The sequence below is a fragment of the Ahaetulla prasina genome, chromosome 4 (assembly GCF_028640845.1).
Source record: "Ahaetulla prasina isolate Xishuangbanna chromosome 4, ASM2864084v1, whole genome shotgun sequence".
Taxonomy (NCBI): domain Eukaryota; kingdom Metazoa; phylum Chordata; class Lepidosauria; order Squamata; family Colubridae; genus Ahaetulla; species Ahaetulla prasina.
Window position 1 is genome coordinate 136727112 of NC_080542.1, and position 20219 is coordinate 136747330.

The window sequence follows — 20219 nt, forward strand, 5'->3', positions numbered from 1 at the left end:
CAATTTTACGCGGGAGAAAACCCGAATAACCAAAGACCTACATACAAACACCCACGAAAACCTCAGAAAAAAAATATATATATACATATACATACATGTTTTCTGAGGTTTTCGCGGGTGTTTGTATGTAGGTCAGGTTTTCTCCCGCATAAAATTGGAAGTGTCTTGGCGACGTTTCAACGAAGTCTCATTCGTCATCTTCAGGCTTCAGCTTCGTGCTTCTGGGGGCAATGTGTGATTGCAGCTGTTTCTTCCTTTTTAACTGCTAGTGGGGGTTTGAACTGATTGGGTGGGAGCTTGGCTGTGCTCTGATTGGATGGGGGTTTTTTTGTGCTCTGATTGACTGGGGGTGTGTCCTGTTTGGGTGGGGGCTTGGCCGTGCTCAGATTAGTCTGAGTTGCAGGGGGATTTGAGCTGGTGAGCTGCATTGCTGCTGTTTGGCTTCGTTTTCGTGGTCGTGCCACATCTTCATAGTGGGTGTCAGTCTGTTGCATGTATGGATTGGAGGGGTTTGAAGAAGCCAGACAGCAGCTGCATCATTAGCCATTTCAAAACCCTCCAATCCATACATGCAGCAGACTGACACCCACCATGTAGATGTAGCACGACCACGAATGCGAAGCCAAACAACAGCAATTCGGTTCACCAACTCAAATCCCCCTGCATCTCAGACCAACCTGAGCACCACCAAGCCCCCCAAAACAGAACACACCCCCATCCAATCAGAGCACAGCCAACCCCACCATCCAATCAGAGCACAGCCAAACCCCCAACCAATCAGAACACACCTCTACCCAATCAGAACACAGCCAAGCTCCCAACCAATCAGTTCAAACCCCACTAGCAGTTAAAAGGAAGAAACAGCTGCGATCACACATTTGTCCTAGAAGCATGAAGCTTTAAACACGTAGCCTGAAGATGACGAATGGGATTTCGTCAAAACGTCGCCAATATAGTGTTTATAATAATAATCTAATATATTGCATATGTGTTTTCACGGGTAGGTCTTGGCATATTCGGGTCTTTTCCCGTGTAAGGTTGAGAGTATCTTGGCGACATTTCGATGAGGTCTCACTCATCATCTTCAGGCTGGTGGTCAGAGCTGCTGTCTCTCTATCAATACTGGTGGGGAGGCGGGGAGATTAATACATTTGTGAGAGTGTGTAATTCAGTTTTCAGATGGTCTTTGTCGGATAAACGTTTGGTTCTGGAGATGAGAGTCTTGGCTATGGAGTTGATCTGTGCAGGATGGTGATGTGATTGTGCTTTAAGTAGCAGTTGGTGTGTGTTTTTTTCTGGTAGATGGTGTGTCCTAGGAAGCCGTTGTGGTTTTTGTAGGGTAGGAGGTCCAGAAAGGGGAGTTGATCGTTAGCTTCTATTTCCATAGTGAATTGTATTTTGGGGTGTAGGCGATTGAGATGTGTAAGGAAGTTGTCCAGTTTCTCCTTTCCATGTGGCCAAATTACGAAAGTGTCATCTACGTTTCTAAGCCAGAGTTTGGGTTTGAGTTCAGATTTATCTAAAGCATTGGTTTCAAAGTATTCCGTGTATAAGTTTGTATAAACTTATGACGGGTGAGAGGGGTGATCCCATGGGTGCTCCTTCTATCTGTTTGTATCTTTGTCCATTATGGATGAAGTAGTGTGTTGGGTAGGCAGTGGTGGATTAGATCTATGATGTGGTTGTGGGGGGGGGGTTGTATTTGTTTTGGATAGCCGTCAAGGCTTCTTTAAAAGGCACTTTGGTGCAGAGGGAAATGACATTGAAGCTCACGAGTAGGTCGCTGGGTTGCAGGTTTTGTTTCTTTATTGTTTCTATGAAGTGGAATGAGTTTTGTACGTGTGTGGTGATGGATTCTGTGTAGGGCTGAAGTTGTTTGGCAAGGAATTTGGTGAGATTTTGTAGAGGTGAATCTATGGAGCTGACTGTGGGTCTGAGTAGTATTCCTTCTTTGTGTATCTTGGGGAGGCCATAAAACTTGGGGCATCTGGATGACTTCTCTCTGGGGATGATTCTTTGCTGGATCTCTTCGCTGATGGGGGAGGCTTTTATTTTGGATTTGGTGGTTTTTTCCAAGTAGGTGGTGGGGTCTGTGTTTAGAGGTTTGTAAGCGGGGTCTTAGAATAGGTTGGATAGTTTGGATTGGTAGTCCGATGTGTTCATCACCACTGTGGTGTTGCCTTTGTCTGCTGGGAGAATGATTATTATTGTCTTTCCTCAAGTCGGTGAGTGCTTTTTGTTCTTCTTTGTGTAAGTTGCTTCTGGGTGGGTTGCTGGAGCAGAGGACATTGGTGACTTCAAGTCTGATTTTATTGGCACACACCAACCGCTACTTAAAGCACAATCACATCATCACCCTGCACAGATCAACTCCGTAGCCAAGACTCTCTTCTCCAGAACCAAACGCCTAGCCGACAAAGACCACCTGAAAACTGAATTACACACTCACACAAACGTATTAATCTCCAACGGATTCCAAAGAAACACAATTACCAGCCTAATCCAAAGGGAGACACCTTCCAAGAACCAAGACACAGAACAAGACAATGGCATCGCCCTCCTCCCGTATGTCAAAGGCACCATAGATAAAATCAGCAAAACTCTCCACAAACACTACATCAAGACAGCCTTCTTCACAGACCCAAAAAAATAGCCAACATCTTAAGAAACCCCAAAAATAAGATCCATCTAGAAAACCAAGGAGTCTATGAAATACCATGCAAAATCTGCCCAGCCACATACATTGGACAAATTAATAGGAGAATAAATGCACGCATCGCAGAACACAAGAACGCAGTCAGAAAAGAAAAAAACCTCCTCCTTTTTCTAGCACCTTAAAACCACAGGACATGAAATTGATTTTGAAGGAACCAAATTAATCTCCAAAACTGAACACTATAACAAGAGAATAATTATGGAAGCCATCGAAATAGAGAAACACCCCCACAGCATGAACAAACAGGACGACACCTCCCACCTATCAGACATTGGAAACTAGCCTTAGTCAACAAACGAGTCCCAGCCACAAAAATTGACACTGGACCCAGGATAACACACAACACCATCACCAATCATCCTCACCAGATTCAAAACCAAATCCATCCCACAGATGAAACACAACCATCATCCAGAAGCCAGAGCATGCTGGCACCGCTGGCTGCTGCGCCCCCCTCTGATCCCCACACAAAGCAAGCTGACACACCAGGAACACATGACAAGACCTCAGACTCGGAGCCAAACCAAAACCCAGGATGCTGCATCACAGCCATCTGCTCAAGACATCACATCACAGAACTCCAGAGGCCACAACACCAAAGCTCAGGAACAGAAGACTAGGACCACACCCACACAGGATGCAACGAAACAGCCGACCAATCTGCAAACACCCACTCCATCTACCAATCAAGATACAATCACACAGCCAACCAACCCGCTCACAGCAACACTCCCCACCTCCCCACCAGTATTTATAGAGAGACAGCAGCTCCGACCACGCTTTGCTCGAACAAGCATGAAGCCAAAAGCACCAGCCTGAAGATGATGAGTGAGACCTCGTCAAAATGTCGCCAAGATACTCTCAACCTTATATGCAATGCATTTTTCAAATTATTTGTACTATTCTTCTCGAAAACTGGGAGTGCAACAAGGATAATATAGTCCAAAGAAGGTTCAATTCAGCTTCTTGGCCATTTATGATAGGGCAATATAAAGAAGCAGTGTAGAAGATTATCTGCATTGGAAGTGGGTTATCATTTTAATGATAGTGGCAAAGGCGTCATTTCATACTGCACAGAAGAAATAAGGGTCTTTAAGGATTATTATGGCATGGGTAGATTAAAGACTTGAGGATATTATTTATGATATTGCCATGAAACTGGAGAGAAAGAACCACAGTATGAATATAAAATCTAATAAACATGAACATGGGAAAGGTCAATAAAAGATGAAAAGAATCAATTACATATTGAAATCCTAGACTTCATCAAACTGATACAGAATTACACATCTCAGGAGATCATAATGTTTATTACTCAGGATATAAGAAACGAAGGAATGTCAAAGTTGGAAATAGTGAGAGGAAAATATAATTGGACTGAAGGATCTAAAACCAGTATATTGATAGTTTTGAACTTTGGTGTTGTAAAAGACTCCTGTGAACACCATGGATAGCCAAGAAAGGAAGGAAATGGGTCATAGAATAATTAGTGCAGTTCTTCCTCAAAGTAGAAATGATAACATGCATATGGAAAGAGCTACTTGTGTTGACTAGTCTATTCACTGCTTACTCCAGGAATGAGTGGCTCAAGGTTGACTCAGCCTTCCATCCTTCTAGAAGTTGGTAAAATGAGGACCCAGACTGTTGGAGCAAAACGCTGGCTCTGTAAACCACTTTGAGATGTCTGTAAAGCACTGTGAAGCGGTATATAAGTCTAAGTGTGAATCGTATATAATTCAGCAAAAAGTGAAAGGTAAGAGAACAACCAGCAATATGATAATGACAATGGATGACTGAAAACCTGAAGACCAGATTGGGAATAGATAATTGTGGAGAAGATCTATCCATTCCTGGTTTACAGCAGGTATCTGTGCTTAACTAAACTATGGTTAGCTCTTAAATATAAAAGTTTAGGCTATTAAGTAATAACCGTACACTAAGTGGTCTTCCTCTCCAAATGAACATCCAACATTACTTCAGCCTGCCTGCATGAGGCATGTCCCAAATTTACTTATTTGTTTGTTACATACTTTGCCCATCTCCCCAATAGGGCAAGTCTGGGAGGTTTACAGAACATAAACAGGTAAATAGAAAAAAAATTACAGTTCTAAAAATATGCACATTAAAAATCTAAACTATACCCCAAAAAAAAAAACCCCAAGGAGATGGACAGAATGGAGATAAGGTCTTCTTACCCGGTCAACCACCTTCATCTGTGAACGCCTCCCTTGTGGCTCCAAGCCAACCAGCAGAACCAATTTTAAATTCCCTCTTGGAAGGCCAAAAGAGCCGGAGCAGTTCTCACCTCTAGTGGTAGAGTGTTTTACAGGGTCTGGATCACAGCAGAAAAAGTTCCTCTCCTTGACCTCATTCACCTGAATTCTTTAGCAAATGAGGTCTGTAGCGGGCCTATTTTCCTGGTGCAGGTGGACGGGGTAATCCCTTTGGATTCTAATCCCATTGAGGCTCCTGTATCTTTTTTGTTGCCTTCCTCTGAACTTGTTCAAACTTGTCAATATAGTAGATATATAGTTATACCTCCTAGAAATACAGTAGGAAATCTGCACACCTGTGTGCAGTAGAACTGCACACAGGTGTGCAGGTACAGCCTCCCCAGTGCCAAATAAAAGCAGAATAAGGACTTTGTTATAGACATTGACAACAACCTGGACATAAGGCAGTAGTATAAAATAGCTGCTATTAGGGCTAACTCAGTCTTGGCCTGCATCAAAAGAAACATTGTACCATGATTTATTCCCTTTTATTTTTATTTCACATGGCAAGTTGCATGGGATAATTCTCAGAAAGTAATTTGCATAGGAACTGTTCTGATGCAAATTGGAGGGATTTGCATCAGATTTACATCAATAGTGATTTGTAGTGGGAGAATAGTTGTGGAAAAATAAAATATTGGGGGGAAAATCCATCTCAGTCATTGTTACATTGTCTTGTTAAAGAGGAATTTCTATTTTTGAAAATTAGCAGTACCCGTAGTCCCAGAAACAATGAACTTACACACTAATAGCAAGTATAACTTATGGATGTTTAAAAATCTAGTAATGTGACCCAAAATTTATTGTGGCATTAATTTAAATATTGTATTGCCATTCACTGTAATAAAATTTATCCTGTAATTTACAACTTCTACACTGCAAAAACATATGGACTACAAATCTTGATCAAGGCAAAACAATACATGCAATTTACATAGACTTCTGTAAAGCTTTTGACTCTGTGGTACATGACAAACTTCTCCTTAAACTAAAATCCTATGGCATCTCTGGACCCCTCCACAATTGGATAAGAGCATTCCTATCAAACAGACAAGAAGTGGTCAAAATAGGCAGTGTCCTATCAAATCCTGTTCGTATCAATAGCAGCGTTCCCCAAGGCAGTGTTCTTGGACCAACACTCTTCATATTATACATTAATGATCTCTGTGACCATATTATAAATAATTGTGTTCTCTTCGCTGATGATGTTAAACTATTTAACACTACCAACAATACAGCTACCCTTCAAAAAGACCTTGACTTTGTGTCAGAATGGTCAAAAACTCAGCAACTCCAAATCTGAACCAACAAGTGCTCTGTCTTACACACTGGAAAAAAGAATCTGAACACTAAATACAAACTTGATAGACACTACCTTATAGATGACCCCCACCCCGTTAAAGATCTTGGAGTTTTCATATCAAATGATCTAAGTGCCAAATCCCACTGCAACTACATCACAAAAAGGGCTTTAAGAGTTGTAAACTTAATCTTGTGTAGCTTCTTCTGCAGAAACGCTACACTACTAACCAGAGCATATAAAACATTTGCTAGACCAATTCTTGAATACAGCTCACCTGTCTGGAACCCATACCTCATTTCGGACATTAATATAATACCTTACGCCACCAGACTTGAAATCCTGGGTTTAGAAAATTTAGAACTCCGCCGCCTTCGACATGACCTGAGGTTAACTCATAGAATCATCGATTACAACGTCCTTCCTGTTGAAGACCACTTCAGCTTCAATCACAGCAGTAAACGAGCACACAATAGATTTAAGCTTAATGTGAACCGCTCCAATCTTGATTGCAGAAAATATGACTTCAGAAACAGTTGTTAATGCCTGGAATGCACTACCAGACTCTGTGGTCTCTTCCTAAAATCCCCAAAGCTTTAACCAAAAACTCTACTATTGACCTCACCCCATTCCTAAGAGGTCTGTAAGGGGCATGCATAAGAGCACCAACATGCCTACCGTTCCTGTCCTAATGTTACCTCTGATTGTATCCAATTTTGTATAGTTATTACATACATGCTTATATATATATTTATATATTGTATAGTTATTTCATGCTTATGCTTATATATAATATGACAAATAAATAAATAAAATAAATAAAAATAAATAATATCTGATAACCTTAAAATATAACAATGTTTAATCCCTCAATCCCTTAATTGAGTGAAGAGATTGAGACAGATGAGTTTAGGCAACATATTCCTAAAATATGCATGTAAAGAGGATATTGCTCATAAAAATAAGCATTGCTATGATAGAAAATGTAGAATGTAAACTTGCTTTTAGGAATTTTTTTTCTAATGAATCTTGAAAAAGTAACCATATTGAAGATTACTTTACATCAGGGGTGTCCAAACTTGGTCCCTTTAAGACTTTTGGACTTCAACTCCCAGAGTTCCTCAGCCAGCTTTGCTGGCTGAGGGACTCTGGGAGTTGAAGTCCAAAAGTCTTAAAGGGACCAAGTTTGGACACCCCTGCTTTACATGGTTTCACTTTGACTAGGTAAAATTAGAAATAGCCCTGATCAATAGTAAAAAGTTAAAGTTTTCCTGTCAGTTGTGTCCCCACTCTAAGGCACAGTGCTCATCTCCATTTCTTAGCTATTTCCATGGTCACATGCCAGCATGGCTATACTGTTACTGTTACCCCCACACCAAAATGGAACCTATTAGTCTACTTGTATTTGCATACTTTTGAACTGCTGTGTGAGCAGCAGCTGGGGCAAGTAATGGAAGCCCACCCCGTTGTTTGGCGTTCAGGTCTCAAACTGCAAAAGTGTTTAACCACTGAGCCATTGCACCCTCCCCCTTCCAATCAATAATAAAAGATCTATTTTCGAGGGCTCCACTTTAATCCTTGCTATTTCCAGTTAAAATCTGGATTGGAAAAACCATGCTTTTTTACAGGTAATCTTTGATTTACGATCATAATGGAGCCTGCCTATTTTGGTTGTGGTCATAAGGCGAGTCATCCGTGGAATCAATCTGGTTTTATGACCATTTTTGTGGCAGTCATTAAGCAAATTCATTGTTCGCTATGGGGCATTTTTTGTCAAAAAGTGGTCTAAATGTGGGCTGGTTGCTGAGCACCCGAAATGCAGATCCATGACTGGGTGGGTAGCCATCAGAACTTTGAAATAGCACCTTTTATGGCCCTTCATAACTTCAGACATTCTCTAAATGGTCAGTCATAAATCAAGGACTACCTGTATATCAGGCCTGCAAAATTCTTAAGGAGAAAGGGCCGCATAGATAAATTAAAAATCCTTGTGGGCTGCAAAGAAATAATTGGAATGCCGATCAGCTGTTCCGTAGCTATTAGAGCAATGCAAACACAGGATCTTGGTGAAGTGCTTAGTAAGCATGTCTTTCATGGTGGCAGCTACTGTAAAGTTACTACTTATTTTAAAAGAAAAGTGGGCTGCAAAAGGCGATGGTTATGGAGTATTGTCTGATCTGCTGTATATTCTTGGAATCTACTAGCAGTCATGTGAAGGCAAAAAGTGATATGGCATTAGGAAGTTTTGTACATTTAAAATGAATACTGCAATCTCATTTCAGAGTGGCACTAATCAAAAATCTGTGGTCATAAATAAGGATGATTAGCAACGGTTTTTAGAAATTTGGTCTTTCAACAGAACTAGTGCATAAAAATCTTGCTAGTGTGTGGCATTCACTAGCTAGAACCCCTTCTAAGCAACCTTGACATTTTCCTTGCTTACATTCCTCTTATGTTGTACAAATGGTAGTGTCATGAATTAACTTAAAACAAATTTTTGGTCACCCTGTGGTCTCATTTGTGAGTAAATGAAAGATGAACAAGCTTGGATAATGCAAAATATTTGCCTTTTTATTGCACTAGAAAATATATCTATAGGAAGTCTACATTTCCGATAACTAAAAAGTAGATTTCAGTTGCTTCCAGACTCTCTTGTTTCCATATACATGCTGCAGTGTTGTACTGTATGAAATAAATAGGATTTCTCAAATTTGACCTAAAAAATAAGATCTTTCTACATCTGCAGAAGAGGCATTGGTGTATGAATTGATAACCTTTTTATTTACTTTCAGTCTTTATACCTGATTTTAGAAAATATCAGTTGCTTTTTCCTTTAATTTAAATACTTGTTTTAGTTGCTGAAATGTTTTGTTATATCAATACTCTTTTTTAATGAATCTCTTTAACATTCATGCTAGGATTCAGAATTAATTATTGCTTAATGACGAAGGCTTTTTCAAAGCTAAACCATCCATATGCTTGGAAATAAAATAGGTACTGAATTTCTCTCTAAACCATATGTCTTTGCATTTGTTTGGCTTCTAAAATGATTTAAGTACATACTGGTCAAGGTGGTGGCTCACTTGCAGTATAATGGAATATACTTTTAGCAAGTTCAGGCAATAAAATGGCTTATAATCGTGACTTATAATGGTGATAGTTTTTATAAGGATGCAATATATTTACTTCTTTTTCTATTGAATATAATCAGGGATTTTTTTCCTATTTTCTCCTTAAGTCATAATCATATAAAGTATTATCTAATTCCATTGTAGTGTTCTCCAGAACAATTTGATAATTATTCTAGCTTGTCCTAGAAATCTATTACAAACTGAGAATCTGTAGTTTACTTGGAGAACAAATTGCATAATATAGAACACAAATTAAATTTTTAATTTCAATTTTATGCTGTGATTCTTCTTAAAAGAAAGCTTGAGGAAGCTAATTAAATATCTTATTATGCAATTCAAGGATGCATAAAAAATGATCAAACGTAATTGCAAAGAATGTATTGATAAAAATAGATGTTTAAAATACTAGCCTTTTTTGAGGTGGGGTGAGGGAAGGTGAAGCTCCTTGCGGGACTACTTCACCCTGAAGGCACCTACCTGTTCTAGTGTGGTCATGCTTTAGGTCTTTCCAGTGGTGGGTTTCTACCAGTTTGCCCCAGTTCAGAGGCGTTAGAGGCGGCGGCAGGAGGCTCCATCCCCCCACCCAGATGTCATCATGAATGCTCTGCACAAGTGCAGAAGGTTCTTTGCATGCGCAGAAGTGCCGCGCACGAAAAAAGCAAGTACATGCACATGCATGCTCCCAGTTCTGAACTGGTAGCAAAGGTAAGTGGAATCCACTACTGGTCTCCTCCCTTAAATATTACCACCTGAGGGGACCTTGGAGGCACACCTTCTCAGTGGCTGCGCCCCCACCCCTTTGAAATAGCCTCCCACTTGAAATCTGAGCTATCTCTTACCCTTTTAGCTTTCCAGGGGGCTGTAAAGACCTGGCTGTTTGCTCAAGCATTGGGCTAGAATGGAGGTTGAGTGAGCTAGAAGGAAGATTGGTCTGGCATGGGGTATAGGTTGAAAAGGAAGGATGGTCTTGTTCTTAACTAGGTTTTTTATAGATTGTTGTGAGCTACCTAGAACAGGGGTATCAATGTGCAGCCCACGCCCACCCCAGCTCCACGAAGGGATAAAACATCACGGTACATGTGACGGCAATGTGATGCCGCGAGTTTGACATTCGTGACCTAGAGTAATCATATGAGGCAGCAGTAGGGAAATAAATGAATAAACCATGTGATCTGCATAACTCAGTTGTAAAACATTTGACTATTAAAATATTTTAACTCCTGCTAAGATGGTGCTAAATGGTGCTTTGTAATAAAAAATGGTTTTGAATGTTGATGGAAAAGTATTAACCAGGAAGACGAGGCAGAGAAATGATGCTATTACAAAACTTCCTTTAAAAAACACTTAAAAGAATCCTTTTCTTTAAAACCACTTTTTAATAAATTCAACTGTGGTATTTAAGGAAATTGTTTTTGTTGACTTCTGAGTAGAGACTTTCTTAAATGTGTTAAATCTTGAAAGAGTGAAAATGCATGTTTGGTTTTTACTATGCCAACTGCAAACTCAAGGTCAGTTTGACCTGTCACAGTTGTTACATTTAGGTAGAAGAAATGACTATACATTGTAGAACATGTCTGTTGTTACTTGAGGGTTTCTATATATCTCTCAGTTGTTTCATGGGTGCTTATAATCTTACAATATAGAACTTACTCATTTCATTTGGCAATGAGATGCCAAAACATAAGTTTATTTGGACTAAAAAAAGAAGTTTTAATTTTCCTGGACTGGAGTGAATAGATCTGAATGTAAGTTGTATGGAAACATTGCTTATAGCTGCCGGGTGCATCAGATTTGACTGACGCTTGTACTTGAATTCTCTATAAATAAAATATTGTATAATAATACTTAGAAGAGTCCAATATATATTATTGATAGTTCTCATGTACTTAAGCACATTAAAAATAACCACTAACCCTTTTAGCCAGGGTTTTGCAAGTTTGAACAAAACAAAAAAATCTATATGCAAGTCATTTTAAAACTCTCTTATTGTGGGTCAATCATCAGTTTTTATGGTTTTCCCCCCTCCCTGCAGTGAACTAGAAGCATCAATAAAAATGCCATTACTGAGTGTCAATTAACTCATAAAAGTTCATCTCCAGAATGCTGGTAAACTATTAGCTGAAGGATCTGAACCGGTTAGTTCAGCTTTAAGGCTGGTTAGGTATAGCTTAAGGGTATTGCTGGTGTACAGTAGTTTTTAGCTAGGGGTAAATGCTTCAGCCATTGGGATGGGAATACGGATCAGGAGGGAAAGGTTAAGATATGGCTCCCCAATTACAGGTAGTCCTTGACTTAAAAACATTCGTTTAGTGACCATTCAAAATTACAACGGCACTAAAAAAGTGGCTTTATGACTGTTTTTCACACTTATGACCATTGCAGTATCCCCCCCTGATCACGGGATCAAATTTTGAATATTTCCCAACTGATTCATATTTAGGACGGTTGCATTCTCCTGGGGTCACGTGATTCCCCTTTTGCAATCTTCAAGGCTTCAAAGCAAAGTCAGTGTGGAAGCCAGATTCACTTAACAGCCTGGTTACTAACTTAACAATTGCAGTGATTCACTTAAGGTTGTAAACTTAAGGTTGTAAACAGAGGCAAACTGTCTCGTTTAGCAACAGAAATTTTGGGTTCAATTTTGGTTGTAAATCAAGGATTACCTATGTTTACAGTTCTTTAACTAACACACTAAATAATTTTAGGTAAGCATTTTTAATCAAATATAATATATTTATATAATGGTTCTTTCATTCAATCCTTCAAAAAAAAAACAAACTTCTATCTTAATTCTGGAAACTATATAGGTGTACACATACTATTTTCTTGGCAGGGAGCGGGGCGTCAACCTGACAAGGCATCCTTTCATTTATTTATTTATTTATTAAATTTCTATACCGCCCTTCTCCCGAAGGACTCAGGGTGGTGTACAGCCTTATTTAAAACACATAAATACACAATATAAATCCCAGATTTAAAATGCATTTAAAATGAAATATTTAACAGGCCTAATTAACTAAAACGGTCATAGACTGATATAAAACCCTTAAAATTTAAAATTATAAATAAATTAATACATAAAATTAAGTTAAAAACACTTAGGCTAGACCCGCCCGATTGAATAATAGAGTCTTCAGTTCCTGCTTGAAGGTTCAGAGGTCGGGGAGCTGGCGTAGCCCCAGAGGTAACTCGTTCCATAGGGTCGGTGCTGCCACAGAGAAGGCTCTCCCCCTGGGGGCCACCAGCCGACACTGTTTGGCTGATGGCACCCGGAGCAGGCCCACTCTGTGGGAGCGCACAGGTCGTTGGGAGGCTATCGGTGGCAGAAGGCGGTCTCGTAAATAGCCCGGTCCTAAGCCATGGAGCTGATCACATCAACTTAGCAATCAAAAATGCCCCTTTCGTGGATGGCAACCGCCAGTTCCGCAGACAAAAATGACTCGCCCCCCCATCCCTCCAATAGGAGGAAGGTTGAGCCTGTATGTAGACCAGTGAGAAAACATAACTACAGACAGTTGGGTCCTCGCAACCATCCGGCATGGACTGTCACTGGAGTTCCTCTCCAGCCCACGCAATCGCTTCCTACAATGCCCTGTCTCCAACGACTGCCTAAGGCGGGACTGATGGAGCATGCGGTTCAATACCTCCTAGATATAAAAGCAGTAGAACTGGTTCCACCAAAGCAATGGAGACGGGTTTTATTCCATTCTGTTTGTTGTACCGAAGCACTCGGTGGACTGGAGGGCAATTCTGGACTTAAGGTCCCTCATCAACCACTTGGTCTACAGGAGGTTCAAAATGTCTTCCCTTCTCTCAATTCTACAAGAGATTCGCCCTGGAGATTTCATGGCCTCAATAGACCTGTCGGAAGCGTACCTCTACATCAGGATCTTACCAGATCATCAGAGGTTCCTAAGATTTTGCTATGCGGGTCACCACCTTCAATACTGTGCCCTGCCCTTCGACCTGGCATCGGCCCCACGCTGCTTCACGAAGATATTAGCAGTCCTAGCAGCCCACCTGCGACTATCCAGGGTGAGGCTGCAGGCTTATCTAGACAACATTGATTCAGGCCTCCTCTCTCCGAAAGGTGACAGAACACCTAGACTTGACAATATAAACCTTACAGGACCATGGGTTTCTGTTGAATTACCCAAAGAGTCATCTGACACCAGTAACCAGATTGAACTACCTCGGAGCCATCATAGATTCCACCCTGGGGCAGGTCTTCCTATCCCAAGAAAGGAGGGACAGCCTGCGGGCGTTAGTAGTTCAGATTCAACAACACACCAAGGTTCCCTTGGGCACACTGTCCGAACTACTAGGCAAGATGATATCTTGCATACAAATAGTCCCATGGGCTCGGCTACATGCTCGAAACCTTCAATGGCGCCTGCTACCGTATCAACAGGTGGGCACTGCCAATTCTCGGACAAAGGTCAGAGTTCCCCTTGCAGTGAGACGGTCCCTCCACTGGTGGGAGTCACCAGCTCTCGACAAGAGGCTCTCCCATATAAGAGCCTTAGAGGATAGTTCTGACATCGGATGCCAGTGTATAAGGGAGCCCACCTCAACTCCCAAGTGGCTCAAGGCCGCTGGTCCCCACAGGACCTAGCAACAACATAAACTGGTTGAAGGTGAGAGCGATCCATCTGCCTCTGAGGCACTTTCACAGCTCCGTCCAAGGACATCACGTGCTCATACTGACAGACAATGTTGCCGCAAAGGCACACGTCAACCACCAGGGCGGTACCCGCTCACGGACTCTCATGAAAGAGGCCCTCAAGCTGGGCAGGTGGGCAGAGATCAGTCTACGCTCTCTCAAGGTGGAGCACATCACCAGCGAGGCAAATGCTCAGGCAGACTTCCTGAGCAGGACCACAGTGAACAATGCCAAATGACGTCTCCACCCTGACATCTTTCTGCAGATCTGCTTCTGATTCGGGACACCACTGGTGGACCTGTTTGCCTCACGCCTGAATGCACAGCTACCTCGTTACATCATGAGGTTTCTGATCCAGGGGGCGGAAGGGACCAATGCCCTCTGCTGCCCCTGGCCCTCCAGCTTCCCTTATGCCTTTCCACCTCTCCCCCGATACCAGGGGTGATTCGCAAGATCATCGCAGAAGGCACAGAAGTCATTCTGGTGCCTCCTTACTGGCCACGGAGGCCGTGGTTCATGGATTGACTCAATTTATCCGCATCGAGGCCTTGGAGGATTCCTCCAGAGAAGATCTCTCTCAGCAGGAGGTCCTGCTCCATCCGGAGAGGGTCCTTGAGGACGGAAAATTACTCTGACAAGGTTATCCGGACCATTCAGGTGGATAGGAAGCAGTCCACCATCAGGATCTACAATTCGACTTGGAAGGTATTTGTTACCTGGTGCGCCCAGCACCACATTAATCCTGTCTCAGCTTCTACTTCACAGGTCCTTGATTTCCTCCAGGATAGACTCGACAAGGCGCTGGCCCACAACACCGTCGGAAGACAAGTGGTGGCCCTTTCCACTGTCTTGTCAAGGACAGACAGCTGCTGGCGCACCACCCAGTCATTCGCAGATTCCTGCGTGGGGCAAGTAACATCTGCCCTCGGGTTGTTCACAGATATCCTATCTGGGACTTACCTAGAGTGTTAAAGGCACTGACTTTACCACCCTTTGAGCCCTTGCACATGGCAAGCCTCAGATTTCTCATCCTTAAGGTGGCATTTCTGGTGGCCATCACATCGGCATGGCGCATTTCTGAACTGGCGTTCCTCTCTGTGTGGACCGACCTGTGTATCTTCCATTCAGACAAAGTCATCCTGCGACTTGACCCCTCATTCAGTCCCAAGGTGAACTTCTTGTTCCACAGAACCCAGGAGGTCATATTGCCTAACTTCTGTCCTTGGCCTTCCCATGCCTTGGAGAAAGCATGGCACACCTTGGATGTTCAACGGGCCCTCAAAATTTATATAAAGCTCACTGCACCCACCAGGAAGTCTGAGGCACTCTTTGTTTCATTCCAGATGACTTAATTGGACACTAACGTGTCCCCTTCAGCTGTCGGTTGCTGGATCAGGGCGCGTATTGTCCGGGCTTATAAAATTCAGGCATTGCCTGTTCCCAAGCGCATTACTGTGCATTCGACATGAGGTGCAGCTACCACCCCTGCATGGGGCATGCAAGCCTGTCTCCAGGAAATTTGCAGGCTGGCACCTGGACTTCTCCTTCGCCTTTTATAAGGCATTTTAAATTGGACGTATATGCTTCTGAGGAAACTTTGTTTGGCAGGAAGGTCCTTCAACAGGTTCATCTGGCTCTGGGGGCTTCATCTCCAGTCCCCACGGCATCCCACCCTTAGGACAGCCAAACTTTGGTATGTCCCACTTCTGGCCCATTCCGCATTCTGTTGGGAGAAAGGGCTTTGGTCCTACCGTGAACGTACCTTCTCCAATAATGCGGAATGGGCCAGCCCCACCCAGCCTAAGGGGCCTGGAGCCGGTCCTTACTAACCTTTGGCTGAGTTTCACTTTCAGGCTATCTTCGTCGAAAACTGGGGCCAACGGTCACAAGAGGAGGCGTGGCCAACAATTTCAACCCAGTTTCGGGGCAGATTCCACTGTAGCAACTCACTTCTGGCCCATTCCGCATTATGGGACAAGGTGCGTTCACAGTAGGACCAACGCCCTTTCTCACTCATCCAGATGCCTTTCTTTATGGTTAGCAAATCATAATTTCCTGTGACAAGAGTATCAAAATATTGTGGTTAGCATATTATACATTATGCTTTTATATCGTTTGAAGATGTAATACTTAGAAGATCACTGGTCAAACTTTCCATAATTTTTCTGAGGATATACAAAGGTAGCTCTCAATTTAACAATCATTCATTTAGTGACCATTTGAAATTGTAACTGGTCCTCACACTTTTATCCCCACTGTCACACGATCAAAATTCAGGTGCTTAGCCACTGGCATATATTTACAGCATCCTGAAGTGATATGATCACCATTTAGTCATATGACTTTTGACAAGCAAAGCCAATGGGGAAAAGCTGAATTCGCTTACCAATAGTGTGATTCATTAACTGTAATGATTCACTTTACAGCTGTGGCAAAAAGAGGTCATAAAATGGGGCATAACTCACTTAACAATCATCTTGCTTAGCAACAGAAATTCTGGTCCCAATTGTTGTGAGTAGAGGACTACCAGTAATATAAAATTACATAAATTTAAGAAAGAGGCAAAATTTGAAAATGAATCCAGGTCTTCCTGCATGAACCAACTATAGCAATGAAAATACCTTTTCAATAAATCAAGTCAATACTTCAGTAAAGCGTTTTCAAACTAGATTCAGGTTTACTGATCTATCTTAAGTAGGCTTGGGCAGGCAAGTTTGTGTTTGTGAGTCTCTGCAATATACTGTATAGATTAAAAGCTAATTATTAAAATAGCATCTTTATTTCTTACCCACCCCTAGCACCTATGGAATTATTAGTTTTATTCTTGGGGGGAAAGGCTTACATAGTTTAGATTATGGTTTGAGAAGCACTGGTTTAGCAGCTGAATTATGTCTTCTGTATATATAAATTAATGCTAAAATCAGATTCATCTTATTTATTCAGAATTACCAGGCCATATCTTCCATTCAGCCACTGCTAGATGGGAGAATTATAATCAGTGGCTTTTAATATATTTGAAGCCATTTCCTATTTTCAAATTCCTCCATTTTGTTTCCTGGTCATTGTGATTTCCTTTTCAAAGTTTTTTTTCTTAATTTGTAACTTTTGTTTTTAACGCCAGGTCCACTTTCCAGATACTGAAAGAGCAGAGTGGCTAAATAAGGTAAACTGACATTTTTATTGTTTAGAAGACTTTGTAAAAGTATACAATGTTGCCTTTGTCACAAAATAGAATTCTTACTTGATGTGCTTTTTATTATACTGTTTTGGATTTTCTAAAAGATCCAAAGTCTGTTTTGTTGGGCTTGAAAATTAGTTGTACAAAATACAAAAAAGTTCATCTTTCTGAAATTATAGTTGTAATATAATGTTCGCTAGCTTTTAAATGCTAGTTGGATTTTAAAAGAAAAAAAAGATTGTTTGATTATGTGGCATCAAGTTGCTGTTAACCCTTAATAACTACACCAGTTTATTTATTTAAAAGGATAATTAGACAGGACAAATATAAAATTAATAAGGCGGTATTTTGATTAGGGCAACTCAAGATTTGCAAAATAATGTGTTAGCTTCAAGTGTGGGGACACTCAGCAAGCCAAATACTGTTGTATAATAGAAAATGATATGGAAATAGAACATAACATGTCCTGTGCACTTGAATTCACTTAATATTTGGACTGCTTATTGTCCCTTTTATTTTATTGTGATTGGATGTAAATGTAAATCAATATTCAGTTAAGAATTTTCCTCCAGTATACTTGTTTTCTCAAGCATAAAGCAGAATAAAATATAGTGAAGTCCAGCTAGAGATTTAAAAATTACCTCAGCTGACAGAAGAGAATATGGAGAACATCTGGCAAATTTTGAGAATAACCATTATTGAAATATTTACAAGCTTTTTCTAAAGAACCCAGGGTGGTAATCTGTCTATTACTGTAGACACTCTCACCACAGTCATACTGAGATTATCTTTACACAATCATAAATTTTATCATTTATTAAATTTACATGCCATTCATCCCACTTCAGATGAGTATATACAGTAAAACACTATGTGGTAATGAAGTAGCATTAAGAGGCCACAAAAATTTAAGGGGCTGCAAAGGTAAAGTGATATAAATGGCTAACAATACAGAAATTCACATTTTTAATGAAATGGGGTTAATAGCATGATCATGGATTAACATTGAAAACTTAGTGGTCTCTTTTCCTTTTGCAGACAGTGAAACACATGTGGCCTTTCATTTGCCAATTTATCGAGAAGCTCTTCCGTGAAACAATAGAGCCTGCAGTGAAAGGAGCGAACAGCCATTTGAGTACTTTCAGTTTCACAAAAATTGATATAGGGCATCAGGTATGGTTTTTTTTGAATTGGAAGCTAAATTGAATCATCAGATATTATACTGATGATTTTATTTAACATTAAGTCATTAAACAGGGAAGCAGATTTGTTCCAAAAGCAACTGAAAAGCAAAAATTTGACACCCTGAAAAAAAATGAAAATTCCCTGAGCTTGTTTCTCTGAATGTGTTTATCATTGATGGAAGAATATTAGTTCCAAAATTTTAGTTCCAAAATCTTGTTTCAGATTATTTGAATTGCAGTTCAGGTTAGTGAATGCTACTGTTTACAGGAGTCCTGTATATGTAATTCTCGACTTACAACATAAATTTATTTAATGACTGTTAGAAGTTACAGCAGCACTGAAAAAAGTGACTTATGACCATTTTTCACATTTAAAACGATTGCAGAATCCCCATGGTCACATGATCAAAATTAGATCACCAGGTAACTGGCATGTATTTATGACACTTACAGTGTCCCAGGGGTCATGTGATAACCTTTTGTAACCTTCTGAGAAGCAGCGTCTCAATAACAGTGTTTACTAATTTAACAACTGCAGGCAAGAACACTTAATTGTGGCAAGAAAGGTCATAAAAAGGGGCAAAACTGAACAAATGTCTCACTTAGCAACAGAAATCTTAGGTCATAAGTGAGGACTACCTATAATATTGATTCATAGTCTCAGTATCACTTACAATATACACCAGTGTGTGTGTGTATGTGTGCACACAGACGTGCCTAAGAGAGAACCAGATTACATTGTGTCTCTTACTTTATATCTACATTAAGTATCTATCTTGGTTTGTTTTGAGTTTCAGTAAATTTTGCATAACTATTTGGGCTGGGTTGGGTGGGGTGGAGTAGGTTGATATACTTCCTATCAAGCAGATACTGTATTGTATCAATTGTTTGATTGCTATGGTGATAAAAGTAGTATTTATGCTTCAAAATGTAAACTTCTCATATTACAAGATTATTTAGGTTTTCGAACATCAATGCTTGCAGTCTAAATATATATACTGAATAAATGTTGCTCCATTCTCCTTTGGAAAATCTTGTTCAGAGGGCAGGCACATAATCACTAAAGCTTCTGCTGAGAGCAGATTTTGTTTGCTCAACTCAGCTCTGTTGATTTAAGAATCTGAAGCAATGGGTGCCTGGCTCTGCATATCATGGTGTCTTTGTGTATATGGGTGTGTGTATTTATCAATGGTGACTAGAAACTATGCACTTTTATTAAGAATAAGTTACAGGGATACATGTGCAGGATGGGATTGTTTTTGCAGTTCATACTAATTTTCAAAAAATTCAGAGCTGGGCAAATTATTTCCATAGGTGCTTTCTCATCGAACCATGCAAGCTTAATGTTGTTATAGCATTTTCTAAATTCAAGTCATTCTCTTAATGGTGAAAAGACTCAATTAAACTGCAAGCTTTGAACTAAGAATTTCTTTTTTCTCTGATTTTCTCTGAGGCTATTGCTATTGAGCAGTGCTTGTCCAGGGAGTTGCCTTTTTTTGTATTCTTTATAGTTCAGAATAATAATCCTTTCAATCTGACATTATCAGCTCTGTAAGCATCTGGATCTGTTTTTACATAATATAACATTTTAAATAAAGTGAAAGTGTTTTACATTTAAGCACCATTCTTAAAGACCTATTGATCTATTAAATTGGAAATTTTTATTTCAGCCCATTAGGATTAATGGTGTGAAAGTGTATACTGAAAATGTGGATAAAAGGCAGATCATTTTGGATCTACAAATCAGGTAATCCTGTTTTAGTAAGCATATATT

General features: G+C 40.4%; 1 protein-coding gene across 2 annotated transcripts in view; it reads left to right on the top strand.

Moving 5' to 3' along the window:
- ESYT2 (extended synaptotagmin 2) overlaps nt 1–20219 on the top strand; it is an 82265-nt gene that overhangs the window by 15157 nt on the left and 46889 nt on the right. For both annotated transcript variants that reach the window (XM_058179752.1, XM_058179753.1), the window contains exons 2-4: nt 17205–17246; nt 18300–18434; nt 20116–20192. In XM_058179752.1, coding sequence (XP_058035735.1) covers nt 17205–17246; nt 18300–18434; nt 20116–20192 — 254 coding nt within the window. The remainder of the gene's footprint in view (nt 1–17204; nt 17247–18299; nt 18435–20115; nt 20193–20219) is intronic.